This window comes from Typopeltis vanoorti, chromosome 1 (assembly GCF_054136105.1).
Source record: "Typopeltis vanoorti isolate ZY-2024b chromosome 1, IOZ_Tvanoo_1.0, whole genome shotgun sequence".
Lineage (NCBI taxonomy): Eukaryota > Metazoa > Arthropoda > Arachnida > Uropygi > Thelyphonidae > Typopeltis > Typopeltis vanoorti.
This window is the reverse complement of record NC_143549.1, coordinates 19,899,627-19,920,751: the sequence shown is the minus strand read 5'-3', so window position 1 is coordinate 19,920,751 and position 21,125 is coordinate 19,899,627. Positions and strand designations below refer to the sequence as shown.

Here is a 21,125-nt window from a genome sequence, read left to right as displayed (position 1 = left end):
ATACTCTATCACATCCACAGAATGATTCTGCACAACTTAGGATTTGTATCATAACAGCACTTTCATAGAATCAGAGGCATGCATACTGCATGTAAGAAAATTTTCTTTCAGAACATTCTGGGTTTGTAGTTGCTGAGTTCTGTATTGCCTAAGAGGGATGATGAATGTGCTTACAGAAAATTTTCTTACATGCAGTATGTATGCCTCTGATTCTATGGAAGCTCTGTTATAATACAAATATCATCATAAGTTGTGTAGAATCATTCTGCGGATGTGATATGCTATATATATCAACTGATTCAGTTGATGAAAGTTTTTCCACATGGTTGTACTATAAATTAAAATACCAAGAAATTGTGTACTTGGTTTAATCCTTTTCCAAGTGTAAGCAAACAAAGTTTGCACCTGAAATATAATCAGGACTAGGGCAACGCATATATAGAAGCTAATGACTTCACATCACTTGCCTTAGTATCCAATAATGCAAAGCACATATCCTTACAGGTATGTATAATGCTATAAATTATGAGAATTGGTCATTGTTGCCCTAGTCCTGATTATATTTCAGGTGCAAACTTCTTACACTTGGAAAAGGATTAAACCAAGTATATAATTTCTTGGTATCTTTAATTTATAGTATAATTGAGTGAAAAAACTTCCAACAACTGTCTCTAATCCAGAGAATTTTAATAATAAAGTGTAACTCCTTTTGGCAACTCGTATAAGAAAATATGACTTCTACATTACTTTGACCTTGGTATCACATCTCAGTCTGGCTTCCACTGACAAGACCTCAATAAAGGTCGAAACTGGTCTGGTAGTGACCCTTCCCATAATGTATAGCATTATACATACCTGCAAGGATATGTATAATGGATATGTATGTGCTTTGCATTATGGGATACAAAGGCAAGTGATGTGAAGTCATTAGCTTCTATGTACTAGTTGCCCTAGTCCTGATTATATTTCAGGTGCAAACTTTGTTTGCTTACACTTGGAAAAGGATTAAACCAAGTACAGGTATCCCTTGCTTAACGCGGCGAAATTAATTGCGGCAGTCCCTTGATATACGTGGCAAGAGTTTTAATTAACGTGCCTCTAACCCTGCGGAACTGGTAGCTGATCTGACAGATACATGCAAAATGTTTAATATAAATATTCTTACACAATTCAGTGTATTACTTGGAGATCATGACTGGCTATGTATTCATATGTTACGAGTGATATTCTGCACTGTTTTTTGCTGTCAGTTTGGTTTAACACATTTTATGTAAAGATTTGTAATATTTGACAATAAATTGTATCTGAGAGATACCGTGACCTCCGCTGTCAGTATAGTATGGTTTATTTTTTTATTATTATTATTATTATTATTCTTTGTTCAATAATTTCTAGATTGTAACTGAAAATAAATAAGCCATCATGTATTACTGAAATAGAGAGCCAAAGGTTTATTTATCATAAGATGTCCTCTAGGAGATGTGCTTTACATTATGGAAAATGCTAAGGAAAGTGTTACGTCACCTTTACTATGAGTTGCCCATAAGGTTGCTTATGCTTGAATCCGCTGAAACTTTTAGTTTCTATATATTCGGCACAAAACTTTAGTAATTTTTATATCATCATCAAATTCCTTCCATGTACCCTCAAGGGGTGTACAGGATATGACAGTACTACATGAAAAATTTACATCCTTACTAACTTCCTATCTACAATTTTCCTCCAAATCAGTCTGTTACTTGTCAAGACTCCAACATTATCAGATCTTATATTTCTATCGTCTAACGCACTTTGTACCGTATCACTCCACCTATATCTTGGTCTTCCTCTGGGTCGTTTTCCTGCCAACCTGGCAGAGAACACTTGTTTTGCTAATCTTTCCTCTCCCATTCTATTTAAGTGACCATACCATCTGAGATTAGCTCTGCTAACTCATTCTTGGATGCTAACAATGTCAAGTTCTTTCCTAATATCCTCATTTTTAATATGATATTGCCATTGATGCCATCTGTTCACGCGACTAATCTTTCTCAGGACTCTCATATCTGCGGTCTCTAGTCTTTGGTCAAGTGTTTTACTTCTGACCCAGCTCTCAGATCCATAATTTAAAACTGGTTTGAACACTGTCTTGTATACAGCTAATTTAGTGTTCCGACTAATTTCTCTCTTATTCCATATGAATTTATTCAATTGACTTCCCACCATACTAGCTTTGCTGATTCTGTTGTCTATTTCTATATTTAATTTACCATCTTCAGTAAAATCGTGCCTAAGTAACTGAAATGTTTTATTTGTTCCACAGGTTCTCCATTCACAACACAGTTGACATTTTCAATGATTCTGCCTATTTTCATTGTCTTTGTCTTTTTATTGCTGACCTTCATACCATATCTATTACAACAGCAATTGAATTTAGTCAGAGAATCTTGCAGACTTGTAACAGATTTATTTAGAAGTATAACATCATCCGCATAAAGCAAAGAGCTGACATTAACATCTCCAATTTTGATATCAGGTTTAATACCACTTTCCTTCATAATGTGATCCATATAGATAATGAATAACAGAGGGGATAATGTACATCCTTGTTTCACACCAGATTTAACATTAAACCATCTTCCTGTACTTCCTTCAATTCTAACTGCTGACTTACAACTCAAATAAAGACTAAGTATTGCTTGATATAATGCCCCATTGACACCATATAACTGCAGCGTATTGAATAGCTTCTCTCTTGGCACCTTGTCATATGCCTTTTCCAAATCGACAAAACTTAAATACAGATCTTTGTTATATTCCCATGCTTTCTCACCTATTTGTCGTAAAGTGAAGATCTGATCCTGACAGCCTCTATTTGGCCTGAATCCAGCTTATTCTTCACCAAGCTTTTCTTCCACAATTCTTCTCAACCGTTTCTCAAGTATACTTGCATGGATCTTGCCAGGAACACTCAGTAGGGAAATACCTCTGTAATTCTCACATGCAGTTTTATTTCCCTTTTTATATATGGGTACTATGAGAGCTCTACTCCAATCATCGGGAATTCGTCCCTCTGTCCAGGCTTTCTGAACTATGCAGTGCAGCCACTGTAAGACTCTTATACCACCATACTTCAGCATTTCTGGTCGAATATCATCTACTCCTGCTGCCTTTCCACATTTCAAGCCTTTGATGGCTTTTTCTACTTCAAGTATGGATATGTATTCCTGACTGCATGCCTGGTCAGTGTTTTTTATCACTGTGCTGTCATCACTGCTTGTTTCATTTAGCAGTTTTTCAAAGTAATTACTCCATACTTCAAGGATATCTTTTTCTCCTGTTTTCATGTCACCTTTATCATCTCTAACTCCATTTACAGCACTCTTTCCTCCATTCCTAAGCTTCTTCAACAACCTCCAGAATATTTTGCCACCTTCTTGATATTTATTTTCTATATATTTGCCAAAGTCCTCCCATGACTTTTGTTTAGCTAGTTACACACTGTTTAATAAAAAAAATCAGAACTCCCTGGTGGACACTGGAAGTTAAAGAGGCAGTGAAGGAAAAGAAGAAAGCATATCAAAAGTTCCTGGCAAATAAGTCAGCTTTTACTCTTTCTTACATTTGTCTCTGTATTCTGTAAGAGTAAAAGCTGACTTATTTGCCAGGAACTTTTGATATTCTTTCTTCTTTTCCTTCACTGCCTCTTTAACTTCCTGTGTCCACCAGGTAGTTTTGATTTTTTTATCCTTGCACACAACCTCACCACATGCCTCTCTGGCAGAATCAATCAATGTTTTCTTCAGAGTTTGCCACTGAATCTCCAAGGTTTGATTCCTGTTCTCAAACTCTTTCATTTTCTTTTCAATAATCTTTCTGTATTTTAGTCTACAGGTTCACATCTGAGAGCTGCTCAACTTTTATTCGCTTTAAAACTTTCTTACATGTTATTCTTTTCAATATGAAATTCAATTTTATCCTGCTCAAGACTAAATAGTGATCACTTCTAATTTCAAATTCTCTGTACACTCTGGTGTCCTGCACCAGGGAGAAAACATCACTATCAACAATAACATAGTTAGTGAGACTTTTCTTATTCCTTGCCTCTTCTCTCCATGTGAATTTGTGCATATTTTTATGTTGGAACATGGTGTTAGTAATAACCAGTCCATGTCCTGAGCAGAAATCCAACAGATATTTGCCATTATTATTAGCTTTGCTCTTTTCTCCAAATTTTCCCAAAATTTTTATATGTCTCACAATCATTTCCTACTCTGCTATTTAGATCCCCAACAAGGACCAACTTTTCCTTTTTCATTGTGTCAGTTGCTTTTTCTAAAGCATCAAAAAATTCCTCCACTTCTACCTTAGTAGAACCTTCTGTGGGACCATAGGCACAAATAAGTCTCATTGTCCAGTTCCCCATTCTCATATTTGCCCACATTACTCTACTTGAGACTGACTGCCATTCAAGAAGATTAGCCTTGTATTTTGTGTTGAATACTATGGCTACTCCTTCTTTTCCTTGATTGTCATTGCCTGAATATAACATTTTGTATTTATTGCTCAGAAAGATCTCACCAGTTTTGGTTATTTTTGTTTCAGTCACCCCTATTATGTCGATCTGGTACTTATCTAATTCCTCAGCTAGTTCCATTTCTTTGCCATTCAGGCTTCTTACGTTGACCGTACCGATCTTTAACTCTGGTGATGTTGAGTTGGGGTTTGTTTTCAGATTTGTTCCAGTAGCTGACTTTTCGCTGTTCGCCCTGGTTCCCTAGCGAAAACAACGGGAGGCCTTGTTTAACCGGGCGACACCCCAACCGGCATGAAATTTTGTCATGTTGTACCATCATTTTTTATTTTGGTTTAACCAATAAGAATACAATTTGGTCGGCTAAATCCCAAATTGCAAGCCCATCCTCGTTCGTTCAGTATCAAAGTAATTACTCAACAGGGTGCACCACGAGAAGGTGAGGATTGGACATTAGGTCAGAAGCCCTGGTCGGTTCTCCGAATTCCTTTAAAGGCTATGTGTAGGTCTCCTCTCAGTTATACAGCTTTGACCCTTAAGCACCCCGTAGTTTTTATATTCGGCTCTGAAATAATGTTGGATCCAATATCCACTTAATTTGTACCATCATGTATTATATTTGCAGTGTTTTTTCTTTTTGTTTTATTGCATTTTAGTACATACTAGTAATGAATGTATTTCTCAGATATACCACGACCTATGCTGGAAGTTTTACTGCCGGAAACTCCGCAGGGTTACATTTACCATGCAAAAACATGCAAGCCTCGTGGCGTGAGCATGATGATGTCATTCCTCCTACGCAGCCTTCTACGAATTATTAATACGGTAATCGATCATGGACGAATTGTAATTTTTACTATTGATTATTAGATTTGATTAACGTGAATTTGATATACGTGGTAACATCAAAGGATTAATTAACCGTATTAATTGAAGGATACCTGTATATAATTTCTTGGTATCTTTAATTTATGATTCAGTTGATATATATATAAGTGGGTAAGGGTTTGTAGCTACTGAGTTCTTATCATCAGACAGTTTCAAGTACTTCCATGTGATTATGCCTGTTACCATCATTGATATTTCTACTCTGGTTAAACTTAACCATTTACAGTCATTAATAGTACTCCTCCCACAATTTCCTGCCATAGCTGTTTTCTCTTAATAATCTGAACTCGTGACATTATCTTGTAATCATATCCTCCTTGTCAGCCAGGTCTCGCTGAAGCCCATGATTTTTGGTCCTGCTACTACATCTACCAGTAATGAAAAAGCCTCACAATTATTCTTGATGTTTCTGGAATTAGTGTATAATGAGCATTCTGGTAACTCTTCAAACATGCCTGGTTCCATTAGTTAAGTTATTCCTCAATCAAATACCATCCGATATTTCTACATTTTACTTCTCGTCATCCCTGGCATTATCTCTGACTTATCACTTTATTATCACTCTTATCACTCTGTATCTAATTACACTCATAATTATGACCAGGTCTCAACAAGTTGTGTAAAGTTCTACTTGCCCAAGATCTCCCTTCCCTTTTTTTTTTTTTTTTTTTTTTAAATGTTGTATTCCAGTAAGTCAAATAGGAGTTCATTAAACCGATCAGTGGTCTGGTACTTATGTTTTTTTTAATCATTTAAAAAAATCCTTTTTTAAAGGATTTTTAAAGTTTTTTTACATAAAAATATATATTTTTTATGATTAGTAGCTACAGTAGACTCTCGACTAATCTGGTCTAATATGGCAGGACAGGCCGGATAACACAAAAGCCAGATAGGCCGAAGTTCTAGGCCTACCTTTTAACACAAATGTGAAAATGTAGGCCTAGAACTAGATGAAAGAGTCAAAACTCGCAGTTTTTAGTTTTTGAAAAAGTCCTTGATAGATGACTGTTTCACCCTTTTGGCCCTCTTCTGCGATGCAATGCCCCCCCGCCACTTATGCAAGCAGATGATATCAGCTGGCGTTGCTTCCTCCTGCTCACAAATGTACTGCAGCGCTGCCTCAGTCATCTTGAATCCTTCCGAATGTGGGATGAGATTTTTCCTGTCATCTAAGTATGCCCCCTCCTCCTCTTCTTCTTCCCCCTGTGTCACCATTTCCATAATATCATTGTCAGTTATTTTATCACCCATTTTGTAATCTTTAATAGTAAAAAAAAAAAAAACAACGAAGCACACCAAACAACAATTTACTAATGTAACCAGGAACAGTGGCAAAGGTATTCCGCACTTGTGGACATCCGATACACAACTGATGAAGCGTGGAAATCCACACTTTGCATGTCTCAACTTGTGTTATGCACGGCACGTAGGAGGATTGTAGCAAATGCCTGCTTGCAACACCTAGGCAAAGAAAATTACAGTACGTATTCCTCATTTTATCACGGAGAATTACTGTATTATTATAATTTTCTATGATAAAATCCGGGCTCCGGATAGTATGGAGGCTGGATAGTTGAGAGTCTACTGTACTTGCCACTGGCAAAATCTACTCATCATGAGCAAACATTTTGTTGATCCCTGATTATGGCCTCTGAATTTAATGTATGTAACAATTCTTTCATGTAACTACCCTGACACATCTAGTTTCCATGACTACTAACATTTGCTCTTTTCAAGTAATTTGTTCTAACCAATATAAATTGTATCATTCACTGATTTTAATTGCTTTTTTATAGTCTCAATCACTTAAAATAATAATTGCTGCTGGAAAACATACTTGTATTGCTTGTTTGTTCATCATGTCCTTAATCATGAAATCACCATATCCTTTTTACCCCCAGCCATTTCACTTTGATTGTATCATGTTTCACTTTTCGTATGTACTTTTTTATATAGTGAAACCTATGTGATCTCCATAACTATAGAATAACATGTATGCCATAGTAAATAATTTTTTTAATGTAAATATTTTGTCTTATGTATCATAAAACATCAGTACAACTATTAAACAACAAAAGGAATTGAAATCCCTCTACGTATACATTCACATGTTGTTCATGGATTAAAATTATGAGGGTGAAATTAAAATTGATTAAATTAAATTAAAATATAGCAGATAATTATTTAATACAATTGAGGATAACAATGTCCCAAACTTTTGGAATAGTGAGACAGTCATTCCAATTAAGATTAGGTCTATGAAGTAAGGCTTCTGCACTTTCTTTATATAAATGTTTATATATGGATCTATGTAGTAGCTTAGCATTTTGCCATTGGATCCTATGGTTGGTGTTTTCAATTCTATGTTGTGCAATGCCAGATTTGTGAGATTTGATAAGGCAGATGTGGTCTTGATGTTGAGAGATACATTCATTTATAGATCTTCCTGTTTGTCTGAAGTAAGACAAGTTACATGAACATGGCACTTTGTATATGCCAGGTAGCAACATTGGTGAGAGTTTGTCTTTTGGAGAAGGTAACAAGTTGTGAATTTGGTTGATTGGTTTGTAAATAGCAATGAGTTGATATTTTTTCATGTTTTTTTTGCAAAACGTTCAGAGATGCCTTTAATATATGGTATAGCAGTCCTGCAGTCCCTTCTTCTTGTCTGGGTTGATTTGTAGAAATGAGGTTAATTATTTTTTTGAGTTATTGGATTATAGCCATTTAGTAAGACTGTTTCTTTGATAATTTCCAGTTCTTGTTTTAGAGATACTTCAGGAGAACAAACTTGTGTGCTCTGGATAATAGAGATTTTATGCCATATTTTTGAGATGGATAGTGAGTTGATTTATTATGGATATAATGACCTGTGAAAGTCAGTTTTTGATAGGTAGAAGTAGAAATTGATCCATCTTGTTTATGCTGGATGTGTACATCAAGAAATGAAATGCCTTTTGATGATTATTTTTCTAGTGTGAACTTGATGTGAGGTAAGTAAGGTAGGTGTCTGATACAGTGGGAGCACTGATGCACTTGTTGGTTACTACTCTGCAGTAGTAATACATTTTTTGGAGGAAATGGGCAGTGAAAAAGGGGATGTGCTGCAATATCAAAAGGCTTGTTAAAGAAAATGAAGACATTCTGCTTTGCAAGAAGAATCTATATTCTCTTAGATTATTTAACTTTATTCAAACAATTGTAATTGAGTTTTCAAAGGAAAAACTTACTAATAAGTCTAGCAAAATGCCATGTGGACATATGAATGCCCTGAAAGATGTGAGAGAAACTCTACAACCTTTTGAGAGATATTTTTAGATAACAAATATTTTGCTATATATAGTGGTATTCAGGGAATGATGTATGCAGAGAGCTATTCAAATATTGCACATGTGTGCGCACACACACAAAGAAAACTAATAGACGAAGGAATAATATATTTAATAAAAAGATTTAATGAAAATAAATCAGAAACTGCCAAAGCTGTGTTATATTTGATACATTTGCCTGTTTTGAAGATCTGGAAGATTTGGGGAAAAAAGAAATTAAAATTTTTGGTAAACATTTCAGGAAATATTAGTTTTAACAAATTTGGTGAAAGAATAGTACAAGTTCAATGTTTTAGGAATGTATTGAAACATACAAGCTTTTTGAAAGAAAAATCAATAATACAAAATTTTTATTTCTTTCAAAACTGCTTGAAATAGTAGCCATTATACTGAAAAGTATATCATTGTGTAAACAAGGTTTTAGTCAAACGAATCTAATAAAAGAGAATTTGAGATCATTAGTGAATCCCTCCACCCTGAATACATATGAATTGCCTTCTTTTGTAAGATTTTGTTCCAGATAAATCAGTTGATAAATGGTATTTTGCAACCAGAAAAGACACAGTGAAGGCCATATAATGTCATATATATAGCCTTCACTGTGCCTTATGCAAACAAGGTATTTTGGCATACATTTTAAAAATAATGGATATTTCTGTATAATTATGTGTAACATGAAGTAAGAAATAAAGAATGTATTACTTCGTTTTGAAATTGATCACAACACTCAGTTTTTTAAAACATCATCTATAAGAATATTTATATAAAGTAGACTAATACCTTGGGAGTAAAATTGTTTTTGCCTAGTAAATTTAAGTTGTATTTTTGGAGCCCAGCTGATTGGTGTTAAGTGTTTGGTTGCACATGGTTCTGGACATGAGAGCCACCTATATATTATTGTAGAAATTCTAATGTGAAGTTAGGTCACTGCTATAAGTAGCATTTAACAGCAGATGCTGATGATGAACTGCATATATTATTTTGATACAGATATTCTCAGCATGTTTAACTTTACAGCTAATTTCTGTCTTTTTTTTTTTTTTTTATTGATTTTTGTTTTGTGAATATTAGTATTCCAACACCTCACCTTGTTTGCTGGCAGTATGTATGTAATTGGAAGTTTGGAATTTGGTAACTTCACACTTCATAGCAGATACTTTAATTTGGACTAATTCATCAGTGATCTCACTATTCAGACAAGCTTGTAGAATAAGCCAGTATTTTTTGATGTTTGATTACTTCTGATTGATTACATGTAGAATAAAGAAATTAATGGATCAAAGTAGAATAATAGTAATTATTACTTTGGAATTGCTGAGGTTTTATATATTGTTGTTGTTATGTTCCATCGAGTCATTTTCAACTCCTGGTGACATACATTCTCCATTCAGATCTTTTCCTGGTCTTCCTCTTCTCCTGCTTCCATTAACTTTAGCAAGCATCATCATCTTCTCCAGACTCATTTGCTCACATAATATGTCCGAAGTATGACAATTTTTGCTTGATGATCTTAGCTTTGAGGGAACAATCTGGCTTTATTCTGTCTATCACTGATTTATGGGTTTGCTTTGCAGTCCACGGTATTCTTAGTAAGCGTCTCCAAACCCATAATTCAAATTCATCTATCTTCCTTCTTTCACTCTTCTCAGAGTCTAACTTTCACATCCATACAGTACCACAGGGAATACCATTGCTTTCACAATTCTGATTTTTGTTGCAAGGCTAATATCTTTAAAGATCTTGCTTAAATTTGTCATTTCTTTCTTTCCGAGTAATAAACTTCTTCAGTACAATAACCATCTTTATCAGCTCGGGATCCTAGGAGCACAAAATTGTTAACTGCTTCCATTTTCTCCCCATCTGCTTCAAAATTATTAAGTTCGCATTTGCCATAACTTTTGTCTTTTTGAGGTTAAGTTTAAGACTATTTAGCACTTTCTTCTTTAACTTTCATAATAAGTTCCTCCAAATCTTCTTTGCATTTTGCTAGCAAGGTGGTATCATCTGCATACCCCAAATTATTAATATTTCTTCCACCAATTTTAATTTCAACTGAAGACTCCTTCAACCCTGCCATTCTTAAAATGTATTTGCTGTACAAGCTAAACAGGTACAGAGATAAAATACATCCTTGTCGCATCCCTTTACCTATTGTGAAATACTCAGTTTCTCCAAGATCTGTTCGGACAGTAGAGGTTTATATATATACTAGGGTTTCCTCTCAGTGTTCCGGACTGGTAGGCCAGTTCTCCTTGAATTCTGATGACTCGAATTTTGAACACTCAAGGTAGCCCCTGAGTGTCAAATCTTCAAAAGGGGGCTCTACAGGCACAGACTATAGCTCAAGTTCATAATAATTATAATTTACAGTCAAATTTATAGCTTTAGAATGTCTCAATGTTCAGTGTCTTTTAATAGCTTTCTATGTTCTTAACCTCTGATGAAGTCGATCCCGGCGAAACATGTTGCATATCAAATAAATCTTAATTTGTTATAATTCTCGGATTTTTAGTCAGTTTATATAAAAAATGAATATATATATATATATATATATATATATATATATATGTTAAAGATACCAAGCTATTTTAAATATAAACCTGGTTGTCTGTTTGCTTACTTGGGAAATGAAGTAAAAAACCAGGTTTATATTTAAAATATCTTGGTATCTTTAACATATATTATACCCAAGGTAAAAAACTTTCTACACGCACACACACACACATATATATATATATATGTATATGTATTGGAAGCATTTTTACTTGGTTTAATCCTTTATCGAAGTGTAAGCAAACAAAGTTTGCACCTGAAGTATTTTCACGACTGGGGCAACTCAACTTAGTATATATACAATATACAAAGCACATGTCCACATTATGGAAAGGGTCATTACCCAGACAAGTTTCAACATTTATTGAGATCTCTTGCAGGCCAGACCCAGAGGTGATACTAAGGTTGAAGTAATGCAGAAGTCATACTTTCATATACGAGTTGCCAAAAGGTGTCACACCTTATTATTAAATTAATCCAGATTAGAGAAAGATGTTGGAAGGTTTTTTTCACTGGTTATACTATAAATTAAAAATGCCAAGAAATTATATACTTGGTTTAATTCTTTTATCCAAGTGTAAGCAAACAAAGTTTGCGTCTGAAGTATTTTCAGGACTGGGATGACTCATAAGAGTTGTCCCAGTTGAGGCTATTGAAAACGCTTATAAATGGGAAGGGGATATCATAAAAGGATTCAGATATTTGCTGGATTTGCGTTCAGGACATGGACTAGCTATTTATATATCATGTTCCAATATGCCAGCAAAGGCTGGTTGATTGGTCGAGCCTCTGCTACTAATGGCTCACGCAAAAAGTTAAGCAAGTTTGAGTGCTGTTAGTAGTTGGAAGGGCATTATCTGTTGACACGCTCTCCCTCGATGAGTCTTTGGACTCCCTGGAGGTGTCACATAATAATAATAATAATAATAAAAATGAGCACAAATTCACATGGAGAGAAGGTGAAAGAAATAAGAAAGGTCTCATTGACTATGTTACTGTTGATAGCGATATTTTTACTCTGGTTCAGGACACGAGTATACAGATGTGAAATTGGAAGTGACCACCAATTAGTTTTGAGTAGGATAAAATTGAATTTCATTATTGAAAAGAAAAGTGTATAATAAAAGTTCAGCAGCTTTCAGATTTGTTTTCCAAATTTTAAAACCTTACATTTTGCAACATTGAACTCACATCCCCATTTCCATGCCCAATCACTCAATTTATTCAAGTCTTCTTGTAAGGCCACAACATCTTCACTACTCTTTATGGTTCGTCCCAACTTTGCATCATCTGCAAACAACTGAATATCATTAATATACAAGTTAAACAGTAATGGCCCTAAAACAGACCCCTGAGGCACTCTCCACTAGTGACTTTCCTTTTCCTGGATATTGCACCCCCATACACAACTTGTTGATACCTTTCAGATAGCCAGTCTCCAATCCAATGCACTAATCTAATATCCAACCCCATCTGCTCTCGTTTGACTGTTAACTTATCATGAGGAATTCTATAAAAAGCCATTGCGAATATCCAAGTATATTACTGTGTATCCTTCTCCTCTGTCCAAGGAAGCAGTCACTTTATTGTAATAAGTAAGTAGATCTAAAACATGACCTCTCTCTTTAGCAAATCCATGCTATCCATCAAAGATAACACCATTGTTGTCAACCTAACTCTGGACCCTAGTTTAATATCCTAAATATTAAACAATTTTTCTAAATGTTTAATATATCTTTATCTTCAGGCTTTGCATCAACTTTGCTATCTTAGTCCATCATCAATTTCATGATATGGTTGAAGTGACTATGATGGCACTATATGATGATTAAGTTCATATTATTATTAATCTCCTATTAACATTTTCCTCCAAATTAGTCTAGTATTTGTCGGCATGGTCTTAGATCAAGATCTGCCATCTTGATATCAAACACCTCCTATGTGAACCTTTCCTCACCCATTCTACTTAAATGATTATACCACCTTAGATTATATCTGTTCACATATTCTTGAATGCTAAAAATGCTAAGTTCCTTTCTAATATCTTCATTTATAATATGATTCTGCTATTGATATCATCTGTTCACTCCCCTAATTTGTCTTGGAACAGCACGCTTCATGTTTTGGTTAATTTCTCTCTTATTCCATATACATTTACTCAACTGGCTCCCACCATACTGGCTGTTCTTATTCCAATATCCATTTCCAGATTTAATTTTACATCTTCACTAAAAACTGTGCTTAAATAGCTGAAATATTTTATTTGTTCTATGTACAGCTGAAGTTTTCTATGTTTCTGCCTATTTTCTTAATTTTGGTCTTTTTATTGCTGATTATCAAGCCAGATTTCTTACAGTTTTGAAATTTAGTTAGAGAATCTTAGAGATTTGCGGTGGAAGTGTTTAGGATTCCACCATCATCATCTCTGCATAAAGCAAAGAGCTAAGTTTGATAACTCTAAATCAAATATAAGGTTTAATGCAACTTTCTTTCAGGGCAATCCATATAAATGATGAATAAGAAAGAAGATAATCTGCATCCTTGTCTTTCCACTGATTTTAGATCAAGCCATCTTTCTGTATTTCTGTCAATTTTACTAACTGCTGACTTGCAACTACAAATGCCAAATTGCTCTATATAATATTCCATTTACCCCATATATAATTGTAGTATTTTGAAAAGCTTTTCTCTGGGCACCTTGTGATATGCCTTTTCCAGATCCACAAATTTCAAATACTAATTCTTGTCATATTCCTAATGATTTCTCAGCTGGTTGTCATAAAGTGAAAATTTGATCTTAACCTCTATTTGGTCTGAATCCAGATTGTTCATTACCCAGTTTCCAGTCCACAATTTTTCTTAGCTGTTTCTCAAGCATACCTGCATTAATCTTATCAGGAAAACTCAGTAGAGAAGTATGTTTGTAATTCTCCTGTTTTATTTTTAATTCAGTTTTATTTCCCTTTTTATAGATGGGTATATGAGAGCTCCACTCCAGTCATCTGGAATTCAACCTTCTGACCAGCACCTCTGAATTATGCAGAATAGCCAGTGAAAAACTTTTATATACCTCCACATTTAAGCATTTCTGTTTGAATATCATCTACTGTAGCTGCCTTTCCACATTTCAAGTTTCTGATAGCTTTTTCTACTTCTAGTATGGATATGTCTTCCCAACTACATTCCTGTTGGGAGTTTTCTACCAGTGTGATGACCCTCCTTGTTTCATTTAACAGACTTTCAAAGTAACTATCCAGAAATCTAGAAAATCCATATCTTCAGTTTGCACATCACCTTTATCATTTCTGATTTCTTTTTATTATTATTATTATTATTATTACCATGGGCTACTCCAGGAGTCCTTAGACTCATCGAGGGAGGCCCTAAACATCATGTTCACACAGCTGTTCAACATTCTCACAGTATCTATCATACCTTGCCTTGAACTCGCTCACTGTCATAGCACCCACAACAGACTCTGGCAGCTTATTCCACTCATTTACCACTCTAAAAGTAAAGAACCCAGCTCTAACACCCCTGCTAACCACGCTCTTGCCCAGCTTCCATGGGTGTCCCCTAGTTCTCCCACCACCAGTCCTGATCTCAAAAATATCATCTGAATTAATCCTATAGAATCCTTTTAGCAATTTGAATGTCTCAATCATATCTCCCCTTTTTCGCCTATCAACTAGTTTCTGCAACCCACAAATCTTCAACCTGTTCTCATATGGTTCATTCCATAGACCTGCTATCATCTTAGTCACTCGCCTCTGGATCCTCTCAACCTCCTCCCCATCAAGAAGGAACCGAGGTGACCAAATCTGGGCACAGTAGTCGAGATGAGGTCTTATCAGGGCTCGGTACAGAGGTACAATAACTTGTTTTTCTCTGCTCGTCAAGGTATTTTTCAACAACCAAGTGAGTTGATGAGCTGATTTAGCTACTTTCGCAATGTGCCCCCTAAACTTCATCTCCCTATCCACCAACACTCCCAAGTCCCTGGCCTCATCAATCTCTTGGAGTACAGTTCCACCAATGTGGTATACTGCTGCTAATCTTTTCACTCCGAAATGCATAACCTTACATTTTGTCACATTAAATTGACATCCATTCTCCTTAGTCCAGAACTCCAATCTATCTAAGTCATCTTGCAAGACTTTGACATCTTCTGCATTCACTATCGCCCTACCCAACTTTGCATCATCAGCGAACAAATGAACTGTCCCACTCAGACCATTCCCTATATCGTTAATGAACAGATTAAACAGCAGTGGTCCAAGAACAGAACCCTGTGGCACACCACTAGTCACAGGCCGTCTTTTGGACTCTACTCCTGAATAAACTACTCTTTGATATCTCTCCATCAACCACCCAGCTATCCATCTCACCAACCCTATATCCATTCCCATATGTTGTAGTTTACGGATTAGAATTCCATGTGGTATCCTGTCAAACGCCTTTGCCAGGTCCAGCAGTATCACTGTAAACCCATTTCCCTTATCCAGTTCAGCCGTCACCTTGTTATAAAACTTGAGCAAGTTACTGAGGCATGATCTACCCTTCACAAAGCCATGCTGTCCTCTGTACAGTATCTCATTTTCATCAATCCATTCCTGTATTTTTCCCTTGACTACTTTCTCCAAGACCTTGACAACGACTCCTGATATGCTGATCGGTCGGTAATTTGCAACCATAGTCTTGGATCCTCCTTTATGCAGTGGAACTATTTTCCCCTCTTTCCACGCCTTCGGGACTAAGCCAGACCTGAGACTCAGATTAAACAACATGGACAAGGGCACTGATAATTCATTAGCCGCTTCATGCAAGACCCGTGCCGGTATACCATCCAATCCCACAGATGTATTCACATTAAGGTTCTGCAATAGACTATTCACCTCCACTTCATTCATCACAATTCCCATATAAACTAATGGTTCCTTCATTTTTTCAACGTCACCACCTGGATGATATACTTTTGCAAAGTGCGCGCTCAGTAACTCCACTATATCGACTGGTTCAGTGAACTCTTTACCATCGTCATTCCTTAAAATCATTTTGCCATGTACAGTTTTTTTCTTGCTTGCAGCATATTGAAAGAACTGTTTGGGATTCTCTTTTGCTTGCATAGCTAGTTTCCTTTCATAATCGGCTTTTGCTGTTTTTACCACACTCGTTACCCTTCTAGCCTGTATTTTATACTGTTCGTGGGCCTGCAGGTCACCCCTTTCTTTAAATTCCCTCCATAGTTGTTTCTTTTTTTTGCAGCTCAAGCTTAATGGTGTTATTCATCCATTTAACCCCTCCTTGTTTCACTATTCGGACCTTAGGTATACAATCAGCCATAACCTCCTGTAAATGCTCTTTGATCACTTCCCATGCTCTATCGACGTCCAGCCCTTGCAGTTGTACATGCCATGGCACTGATCCAAGCAATCTCCTAAGCTTGTCATACTTGCCAGCACGGTAATTCCACATATACCCTGTCTTAATCACAAATTTCACACCTTTAGCCACCTCCCAGGTCAAGACCTTATGATCACTCTCACCAATAGGTGGCAACATGGTCATATTCATTACAGTCAAATTCTCAGATACTATTACCAGGTCAAACACTCTCACACCCCTAGTATTTTCAATTACATGCTGTTTCAGATAGTTATCCCTTAATAATTGAATAAAATCCATTTCCTTCCTCACATGTGTCCTCTCCTCCTTCCAATCAATGTTACCATAGTTGAAATCCCCCATAATAATTACCCTCCTTCCACTCATTTCATCAATTTGTTTATGCATACCATCTCCACCATCTATTCCATCACCTGGTCTATAGCAGCACCCAACTGTATATTTTATTCTGCCAGTATCAATCTCACACCAAATAGCCTCAAATGAGCTCCTTTCACTATCCTGCAATACTTCAATTCTCCTTGGCTGCAGTTCATCAGCTATCATCAACAACACCCCTCCCCCAATTTTATTCTCTCTGTCCCTCCTAAACATACTATAACCTACACATTCTATCCCACTAACTATATCATCTTCCGTCAGCCATGTTTCACTAATGCCAATAACCTCTGGCCAGGAAGATCCTATCAAGGCCAAAAATTCTTCCTTCTTGTTCCTAATACTCCTGGCATTAGTATACATGAATTGCAGTGTTCCCTTTGTCCCACCCCTATCTTGATGCGTTATTCTAAATATCCCATTCCCATTTTTTGTCCTTATTGCTGGCTCAGGTACATTATATACATTTTTACACTCAACTGTCTCACTGATGTCTGGATATCCACTTCCCCCCCTCCTTGGTAGTTCTAGTTTCCCTGGTTCTGCACATCCATTTTCACTTCATTCAGCAACACTTTTTCCAGTCTCCGCACACCAAGTCCATTCAAATGCAGTCCATCCATCTTGTATAAGTCCTTTCGCCCATCAAACTCATTCCACACGTCCACAAATTCCACACCACACCGTCCGCATAACCTGCACATAATATCATTTGCGATTATGGCCCTCCTTCTAAACTCCTCTCTGTCATACCGCGGTAACAGACTCACCATTCTAACTCTGTCACTCTTTTCTTTCGCTACCTTTAACAATACTTTCAAGTCCTCTCTCATTTTACAACATTACTAAGCTGTTTTAATAGCACATTTTGCCACCTTCCTGACATTTATTTTCTATATTCTTACCAAAGTTTTCCCATGACTTTGTTTAACTGCTTTTACACATAGTTTATCTCTTTTATATTTGCATTCTTGTATGGAATCTGCTGACTTATTTGCAAAGAATTCAATATGCTTTATTCTTTGTCAAGACTGCTTCTTTCATCTCTAGTGTCCACCATGGCATACTCGTTTTTTTATCCTAACAGCAACTTGACTACATACCTCCCTAGCTGAATCAATGTTTTTTTGGGGGTTTGCCATTTGCCACTGAATCTCTAATAGTTCTTATTTTCAGACTTTATTGTTGGAGGTGGAGGAAATAAGAGATTTGGGGATGATAGTGGATAAGGATCTGAAATTTAGGGGACACATAGCCAAAATTGTGAAGACAACACAAAGGCTTCTTGGAATGATGCAGAGGACACTGACGTGTAGAAGTAGGGAGATTCTTGTTCCTTTGTATAAGGCTTTGATTAGGCCATACATGGACTATTGTGCCTAGATTTGGTCACCGGGTTTTCAGAAGGATGAAGAAATGTTGGAAAGGGTCCAAAGGCGATTGACTAAGGTAGTTTCTGACCTCTGGAATGTTGAGTATGAGGAAAGATTGAGAAGATGTAATTTGCAGAGTCTGGTGGACAGGAGGAAGAGGGGAGATATGATAGAGACCTACAAGTTGGTAAGGGGTTGTTATAGGATCAATGGTGGAGAAGTTCTACAGAGAATAGTGGGGGATCATGGGAGAACCAGAGGTCATCCCTGGAAACTGTAGAGAGGGTGTGAGTAGGGGAGTGAGAGGTAGGTTTTTTCATGCAGAGTTGTGAATGATTGGAATGCCTTGCTTGAGAGTGTCGTGTCTGCAAGGAGTTTGAGTGTGTTTAAGACACGGAATGATGAGATGTGTGTGTGATAAAAGGACCTCCCAGATGAGTCTTTGACTCCATGAGGTCTTGGGGTAATAATATTTAAATTAATCAAGTGGAATGTAACATTAGTTACATCAGTATTTGATGGAGGAAGAGCAGTCAGAAATTTGAAATATGGAAGTAACAAAATTTTTCCAGTGGCAGTAGCATACTATAATAGCTCAGAGTATAATTGTGGATGACTGTATTAGAACTTTTATAATAAAAACAATCTATAAAAAAGAGAAATTATATTGAATATGAGAATTACAGACAAATCACCCTAATGATGGATGTTCTATTTAATATTTATGCAAGCATACTTGTGAAATGGCTAGGAAAATGAAAAATGCTTCTCAACTAAAGTTATTATTCCCTGATATTTGTAAGGCTTCGACTATCAAAATGTAGAAAATAATCAGCTAAGGAAATCATTTAGATATTTGACTTGATGTATGCTTCTTTCTTATATTTCATTATTATTTTAAAACAAAGTTAGGCAATTATAGCATATTACTGGATATGTGGAGTATGGAAAATCAGCTTGAAAAGTTTTCAGAGTTTCTATTTTCTACATTACCTAAATTTTTTTGCCTTTTTTTACATAAATATTTTTGCATGCAATATGCTCAATACTTCTACTGAATTAATAAGCTAATGTCAATCGATATGTATTTTACATATTTGTTTATTCATTTATTTTTGTATTAGCCAAACCTCAGAAACATAATGCCTCTGTAATTCTCCCAAATGTTGAAAAGACACCAGAAAGGCATACAGTCACCCGATCCAGACGTTCTTTGACCAGACTAATGAAAGAGAAGGAGAGAGAGCAAGTAAAGGAGGCAGAGAAGGAACCTGTAATAGAGGAAAGGGAGACGCGAAGTAAAAGTGCTCGAGCACAGAAGAGGTCTCGGTCCGAGAGTGATGCCCTGCCCCCTGCCAAGAAAGGTGAGAGCAGCAGACTATACTCCAGCTTTGACAGCACCACATAAGCACTTTGTAACAGTGTACAGATTGATTGTTGGCTTTAATTTGGCTGTCAGCCTGCACATATTTCACTGTAAGATATCTAATACTTCCATTAAACATTTTCTCTTAATATAAAGTGTTTCTTATTTTTTTGTCATTTATACTCAGAAAAAAAAAAGAAAAGAAAACAATAACTTGAACTGAAATAGTTTTTCTTTTACCATCCCTCTTAAAATTTTGTTCATTTTCTTCTTACTCTTACAACACTATATGTCATGTTTTTTAGTTTGCTAAATTAAGTTCATTTCTGTTTTGTTTAAGATAAAGTAACTTTTGCCACTTTTTTTTTTTAAATCTATATCTTCTTTCTCTTTTTAATATCATCTACTCTGATATGTTCAGTTTCTGGTTTTTAGTTTGGTTTGTTGTTGTTTTTGTTTGCACTCTTGCTGAATAGTAGCTGGTGGACTTACCGCTGACAAATTGGCACCTCCCCCAGCAAAGTCCAACCCCATGGCTGCCGAAGCCGTTGCAGCCAGCAAGGATGAAAGTGGGTCACCGGAGAATAGCTTCACTGCTCCGCCGAATGATGGCAGCAGTGATTCCACCACTGCATCCTCGGCAGTGGGCGGGGTGAATCGAAGGACCGCAGTTCTCTTTAAGAAAAAGTCAGCTGGTTCCACAAAGAAACCCAGCACTCCAGCCACTGTTCCAAAACGAGCAGGAGGGAGGTTAAGGAAAAGTACGGATGGATCAGCTTCTGCTTCAGCCCTAGTGGTAGCAACCTTGGCTTCATCTCAAAGCAGTACTTCTTCCACTACAACCCCAGCCAATGTATTTTCTGTGACAGCTGCACCTTTATCATCATCAACAAAGGAAAAATCCAGTGGTATGTTTCCCAGATTTATTTATACTACCATTCATTGTATCTTTCTGTGGTTTTATGATGTTTGCAGTTGAATTTATTATGCTTCAAATTGTAAAACATCATGTAGATAACAAAATTCACATAGTGAATATTCTAACCTTATTGATTTTCATATAGTAATTTTTTATATTTTTCTAATACTTCATTGAAACTTATTTATTTTTAATTTTAGAAATGGTATATTTTAACTTCACATACATACACTTTTTGGCTGTGTTCAGTATGCTGCAATCTTAGAGTTGAAGAATGAGAAAAAATTTGCTTCAATCCTAGAACTGAATAATAAGAAAAAATTAATCTAAATCAAACTCTCTAACTAAAAGAGGCTTCATTGTTTTAATGTTTAAATGTATTGCATAAAACTTAAAGGTT

The 21,125-nt window shown here is 36.0% G+C and overlaps 1 protein-coding gene across 2 annotated transcripts in view; it reads left to right on the top strand.

The window, feature by feature from the left end:
- Positions 1 to 19,961, top strand: part of Br140 (bromodomain-containing protein 140) — a 416,387-nt gene extending 396,426 nt beyond the window's left edge. For both annotated transcript variants that reach the window (XM_090413932.1, XM_090413852.1), the window contains exon 16: positions 19,565 to 19,961. In XM_090413932.1, coding sequence (XP_090270058.1) covers positions 19,565 to 19,848 — 284 coding nt within the window. In that variant the 3' untranslated portion in view covers positions 19,849 to 19,961. The remainder of the gene's footprint in view (positions 1 to 19,564) is intronic.
- The last annotated feature ends 1,164 nt before the right edge of the window (positions 19,962 to 21,125 follow it).